At 37.7% G+C, this 6,437-nt stretch overlaps 1 protein-coding gene across 1 annotated transcript; it reads right to left on the bottom strand.

Annotated features, from left to right (window-relative positions):
• Nucleotides 1–209: 209 nt before the first annotated feature.
• LOC137030174 (butyrophilin-like protein 8) lies at nt 210–6,085 on the bottom strand. The gene is made up of 9 exons (XM_067400355.1): nt 5,862–6,085; nt 5,690–5,743; nt 3,932–4,294; nt 3,725–3,888; nt 2,595–2,826; nt 2,364–2,474; nt 2,248–2,268; nt 1,646–1,687; nt 210–1,540 (listed from the first exon to the last, which is right to left on the bottom strand). Exons 2-9 carry the CDS (start codon nt 5,739–5,741, stop codon nt 915–917), a joined length of 1,611 nt encoding a protein of 536 aa, XP_067256456.1. The 5' UTR covers nt 5,742–5,743; nt 5,862–6,085; the 3' UTR covers nt 210–914.
• Between the last annotated feature and the right edge of the window lie 352 nt (nt 6,086–6,437).

Below are 6,437 nucleotides of genomic sequence, written 5' to 3'. Positions count from 1 at the left end.
GTCCTTAACAATCATGACAAGCATCTTGACATTCACTTATTTTTTTTTATTTTTTTTTATCTTGAAACAGATCACATCAGTTCTGTTAAGGAAACATGCAACAGAAACTTTGTTAGAATCTAATAATTCAACTTAATAATACAATTCAAAAAGATCTATTCGGGTTGAGCAATCCAGCACAGAAAAGCTGGTACCAGGGTATCAAATGGAAGACTCAGACACAGAGAGTGCAGTTCAACCAAGATACAAAGTTTATTCAGTCAGAGAGCCAATTATATATTGAAAATATAGGAAGTGGAAATGGCAACTCAGCATTAATACAATCAGTAGGGGTTGTACACAATTCTAAGAAAAGTAACATTTTCTCTAAGCATGATGTAATGGCTAGACAGAGATACAGAAGCATAAACAGGCACATGATGTTCTTAGAAACTACGAACGTCCATTTTCAGTTCATGAGTTTCTCAGTTTTGTCCTTCTGACTTTGGACAGGTATCTCAAACATCAGATCAGGTGTCAGTCTTTCCTGCTGTCCTGTTTGGAGTTTCTGTTCAGACTGAAGATCTTTTGTTCTGTTCATCACACAAAATTCATAAAAGATCATATAAGCTCAGAACAGAATAAAGCACACGAGTCATGTGAACTACTTTTATGATACTTTTATGGTGCCTTTTATTATTTTAAATCTCTGAACATCTCCTCCTGTGTTTGACTGAAGAAAGAAGGTCTTACAGGTGAACAGTGACTGTAGTCCCGACCGTAAGGTACCACAGCTGTGATTGCTGAAATATCACTAATGTGACGGCAGCTTCAGTGTGTGTGGAGTACATCAGAAATAGAGCAGGCATCAGTTCTGTCATCATACTGTGTTGTTCAGCATCCAGTGTAGACAGCACCACCGATTATAATGGTTTCTATTTGCTTTTGACACGTTTCTCACCACTTGTGTCCGATGTAGACTCAGAGTTATTCATTAAAAGTTGACTGGACTCTTCAGGTGATTCTACAGGTTTTGGACAATCTAGAATTTTAAGGGGACTCAGATCTCCTGCACCTGGATTAAACAGAGGAACGACTGATCCAGTGAATCTGGTGCTCATGGTCAGGAGATGTTTCTTCTCTTTGACATTGTAAAATGACAGCTGACCGTCATCATAATCGAACAGAACTCCCAGTCGTTCAGGTCTCGGCGTCAGTGAGAGTTTAACTGGAGGATCAGAGCTGGTGTAAAAGCCATTAGGACCGTCTGAACACAGAAACCAGAAACCGTTTGATGGAGTTACAGATTTGTCTTTTGAACGAAAACTTTCATCTTTCGCCACACCAATTAACCAGTAGTTTTTAGGAGGATTAGGTGGACGTGCCAGTGAAACCTCCCAATAGTGACGTCTAGATGTAAATTTTTGGGCTCCAAATGCACATAATTTGTAGGGAAATCCCTTTCCAGTGTGTTTATATTCTTTATTAGTCCACACCATATTACGGTCCTTAGAAACTATCAAATCTGCAGATACATAATGTTGGTGAATAGTGATCTGAGCTGGGAGGAGAAAACAAAGCAACAATTAATGATCCTCGAACTCATGTGTGAGATCAAATTCACTTGTATGCATGTATGAAATGTATGTAAATGAGATTGTCAAACCTGCATGTTTCCTCAGTTCTTCTATATTTATCTCTCCCTCATCTGAAATGAAAAATAAGCAATTTGAGACCTCTACTCACTCCTAATGTGTGTGCACTGGATGGGTTAAATGCAGAGGACAAATTCTGAGTGTGGTTAACCATATTTGGCCTTCACATGTCACTTTCATTTTCACTGAAGAAAACTTCTATTTCTATTCTATTTTCCACCAAAACATGTTCATGTTTTCTTCTGCTACAACATGCATGTAAATGTTTATTTAACAATTAGCAGTTATTGTTTTTATAAAAATATATCAAAGAACACCTTATTGAAGTACCTTCTTTTGTCAGTTTCTCCACAGGCCTATCCTCAAAAACTAAAATTACAGAACATGTCATTGGAGGGATTAATTATTTATCTGTTTTATCAATTATCATTTCTCCAGACTTTTCATACCACATTAAATTACACATTTAACTATCTCCGGCATTGACTGGCATTAAAAAAGACTAATTTATCTGTATCAGAAAGTCTTTTCAGAAAAGATGAGTAGTTTTCTCCCAGTAACTCCTGAAAGGGATTTTGTTTAGATGTTAATGATGTGAGTTCATGTTACTTACTTTTATCTTCTGGTTTCTTCCCTGCAGAACAGATAAAAAATATCAACACAAGAGATGCATAAAACACAAAACCTCCCGAAGACTAACTCTTTTTAAATCTTTCTACCAGATTTTACCTGTTAGTTTGTGTCTGTATTTGTACAGGATCAGCCCAACCAAACCCAGAAGAGCACAAATGAGAAGAGTGAAGAAAAGAGCCTTCCATGGATCTGATGAATCTGGTGGATCTGAGGAAGAAAGTCCATATGAATTTAAAATCAACTCTGGAGCAAAATATATAAATCAATAATTGTAAAAAATGAAATGTCATTCAGATTTGTGCTCATGTTCAATTTATGTGTTCACACCAGGCTTGATGTCAAACAAAGTTCCCTTTCGAAGTGGAAGTTCAACACTGCATCTTGGTGTTGACATTATGGGGAACACCTTCATCATGAGCATGTGTAGACACAAGCCTATTTTTGGCAGACAGCAGTACATGACATCGCACACGGAGAGTCGGGCGTATAAAAGGGTGCCTGAGTCACATGTCATCAGCTTTCTTGTCTTCAGGAGCCGTTTGTTTGCAGCGTGTGAAAACTAAACTAAGCTCTGAGGAGCTTGACATGGTAGAATGGGGCAAAGAAAGTGAGTTTGTCGAGCCCTCACTTCCCATCAACCCCGGTTACGAGGAATTTTTGGATGTAATTCCCGCCAGGTTGGATTCAACCTGGTCATGTGAGAAACAAAAAGTCGCTCATGGCAGACTGGATGTGCGAATTCTGATGGGTCATGATCATCCCTTCCCTGTGAGCCAATTTTTTTGTTTATGTCCCGTTTGGCCTGTTATAGAACACATAAACAATAAATAAATTTGCTACAAAAACTGGCAACCATATCAAATTTGCTCCCAAAAAATTGGAATTGGCCATAAAATCTAATAAAGTCAGTTTGCAGTAAAAACAAACGCAGTTTTCAAAGAGCAGTGTGGATTTTTTTTTTTTTTTTCTTCTTCTTGCAAATGAATGTGTAGTTTGTTTGGTTAATATTAATGTAACTGTCAGCTCACTAAGGTTTTGCACATGGTTACATTTCACTTAACTCACTTAAGATGGACAATGACAATATTTTCTTCTAGAGCTGCTGTACAGCCAAAACAAACTTTGGATTATTTTCCTGTTATCACTGTTAAGCTGCTTTGAAAAAATCTGTATTATAAAAAGCATCCCAATATTTTGTTTACCTCCCTCTGCAACTATTGTGGAGTTTTGAAGTAGGGATATTTGCTCCCCTCGGGATGAGTGCTTTCAATAGATTACTGGGCTAACCGGGCTCTGGAGAGTGCCTTTACTAAATCAGGGTGCGAGCCCATTATCTTATTGTCGGCATAAGATACAGCCTAAGCTCCCCAGTGATTTAATTGGAGTATAGAGCCTGGTTAATGAGAGTTATTTTGGCAAAACTGCAATGCATCAGATTCTCTCATTTGCCTCCATACCTGATAATTTTCTGTTGGTGGGACAGGTGGCAATACAGAAGGTGGTATCATGGGCAGAGTAGAGTTGGGCTGTATATTGTGAGTAGCTCTACACTCCTCATCAATGGCTTTTCTCAGTTCTCTCAGTCTAAGAAAGGAGGTACTGGTTACTGAGGTCTTTGGCACTTTAATGATCCATAAAAACATGAATTTTAGTTTTTGACTCACCAGTGATTTTGAGAACCACTTCTCCACTGTCATATGCACTTTCTCCACTCACATAACAGTGAAATGAACCTTCATCCTGAACTGTGAGTTTCTCCAGCCGTAGAGAGACGTCTCCATCCTTCAGTCCTCCAGACTGATCTGACCACTGAGTCAGTGAGGTTCGATTCCTGTAGGATTCCTCCTGGAGGTCCTGGATCTTCCCATGCTGATAGAAGAGAACAGGGTTGCTGAACTGGTCATGACGGTACCAGCGGATCTCCAGAGCTTCAGCGTTCTCAGGAGGAGAGATCCAGCAGGGCAGAGTGACTGTGGACCCGACATGAGCCACTATCTGATCACGAGGAACCACAACAGTGAACGACACTGTGAGACACAAAGTAAATATACTATCTGTTAGTATTTAATCTATGTATATACTGTATTTATTTAATTGTAAGCAAGGTGCATATGATGATAAAGTTCAAATGCAGAGTTTAATGAAAATCCAACAGATAATGCATACAAACGCTGACTCAAATGAGACCAGGCAAACATGAAGTAAAGGTGAGGACCTTAAATACACATAAACTAAATGTTGAACAGCTGTGATAAAGATTAGTTTCCACAAAAACTAATGTGAAGGGAAACTCAAACAAAGGAACACATGTCAGAAAACAAACTAAACATCCATGAAAACAAAAATAAGAACAAACTAAATAAGCATAACAGAACGCCCCCTTCTGGGAAGCGCAACCTTGCGGCGTGGAGAGGGGCAGGAGGAGGCTGAGAAGATGGACGAGGAGGCGGCGAAGGTATGGTGATGTGAGGATGAGGGAGTAATAGGAATAAAGTTCAAATGCAGAGTTTAATAGCAGTTCAACAGGTAATACATGCAAACACTAACTCAAATGAGACCGGACACACACTGATAATAAACACTAATAAACTTATTCATAAATGGCTCTGGCTTGTTTTGCCTGTGTAGACTCAGGGTGTACTCACACTGGACGATCTGAACCGTGCCCGACTGTGTTTGACCCCCAAAGTCTGGTTTGTTTGACGAGTGTGATCACTCCATATCATGCCCGGGTGCGGTTCGTTCAACCGTAACTGGCCCGATTGGAAGAGGCGTGTAGTGTCGGACAATCGTGCCAGGGCATGGGACAAGACAACCGTGTGTGAGTACACCCTAAATATGTGCTGTTTCTCCACACACAAAATGTTTGTACTTTATTCTGTTAATCGACATTATTACAATATTAAGGACAATAATCAATAACAATATTGCATCCCCATTGTAATAATTTTTTTTTAATTTTATAATTTAAATAGGCCTAATTTTATGTAGATGATTTAAAATTACATTAATCTCATAACATTATGCAAACATTTTTGGAAAAGCTCATTTCTGACTCAAATGTAGGCCTATATACTGTATTTATTTATTATATTTACTAGTTATAGTGGTTCTGCAGCAGTTTTACTCACATTAGAAATACATGTAAAGATAGTGAATGTTTAAACAGGGTTATTTTTGAACTTTAGACTGAATATTGTAAAGTGGAGTTAGAGATAAGACAGATCGTGTCTCAAAGAACCTGTTGTAAATAATCTCACATGTCTGTGTAATGTTTAATCTAGTGCAATAATAACCCATAGAAAGTGTTCACATATATGAATTACTCGATAAATATGAACATTTTTTATTTAATCTGGCTTGTGTGAAATATATAAGCCATAAAACTGAATGAAATCCAAACGTGTTTGTCGTGTTCTTACCAGAAGTCTCTATGAGGAGATTCAGCAGTAAAGTGATAATAATCCACAACATTCCTGTGAAAATACAGACTCAAATAAAACAAACTCTGAAGGATTTTTCCAGAAACACACAAATAATATGAGAGATATAATAAATCAGGCTTTCATATTCAATGAGGAAACAGAAACTCACCGGAGACAAAGACTCGTCCGTTAGTTATGAAGAATACGAGCTGTTAGACTCATTCAACACAGTAATATTTAACCCTATACCATTCAAAAAGAGACCATAGAAATGCTTAAATATCATTAATGAAAACAGACCAACTTCAGTGAGAATCAAACATACTCCTGATTTTCCTCCTGTTTACTTTCACTTTAACGTCAGATTAATGACCTTCAATAAAACACAGACGTCATCAGAACATACAGTATGTGTGTGACTGAATCTGCTAAACTCACACAGATTTAAAGGGCATGTTAATATTTTTTCTGTTGGATTCAGAAAGAGCAGTGTGTGTTTACTGTTGAACTGTAAGATAAATGAGTTTGACTCCTAATCACTGCTTATTAATAGTTAGTAAGGTAGTTGTTAAGGTAGGATTATGGGATGTGGAATATGGTTATGCAGAAAAGGCATTAATATCTGCTTATAAGTTCTAATAAACAGTCAATATCCTAGTAATATGCATGATAATAAACAAATAGTTCATAGTGAGAATTGGACCCTAAAGTGTTACCAGACGAAGGAACAAATCCATTATGCAAG

The sequence above is a fragment of the Chanodichthys erythropterus genome, chromosome 11 (genome assembly GCF_024489055.1).
Source record: "Chanodichthys erythropterus isolate Z2021 chromosome 11, ASM2448905v1, whole genome shotgun sequence".
NCBI lineage: Eukaryota > Metazoa > Chordata > Actinopteri > Cypriniformes > Xenocyprididae > Chanodichthys > Chanodichthys erythropterus.
The sequence above is the reverse complement of the archived record's forward strand: the minus strand, read 5'-3'. Positions and strand labels throughout refer to the sequence as shown.

What these genes read in the sequence shown, in the direction of transcription:
- LOC137030174 (XM_067400355.1), bottom strand. Translation starts at nt 5,741, where the DNA reads ATGTTGTGGATTATTATCACTTTACTGCTGAATCTCCTCATAGAGACT. An exon ending in GAAGAAACCAGAAGATAAAA is followed by an intron (nt 1,688 to 2,247) that starts GTAAGTAACATG and finishes TTTTCATTTCAG; the next exon opens with ATGAGGGAGAGATAAATATA. An exon ending in AGAACTGAGGAAACATGCAG is followed by an intron (nt 1,541 to 1,645) that starts GTTTGACAATCT and finishes TTCTCCTCCCAG; the next exon opens with CTCAGATCACTATTCACCAA.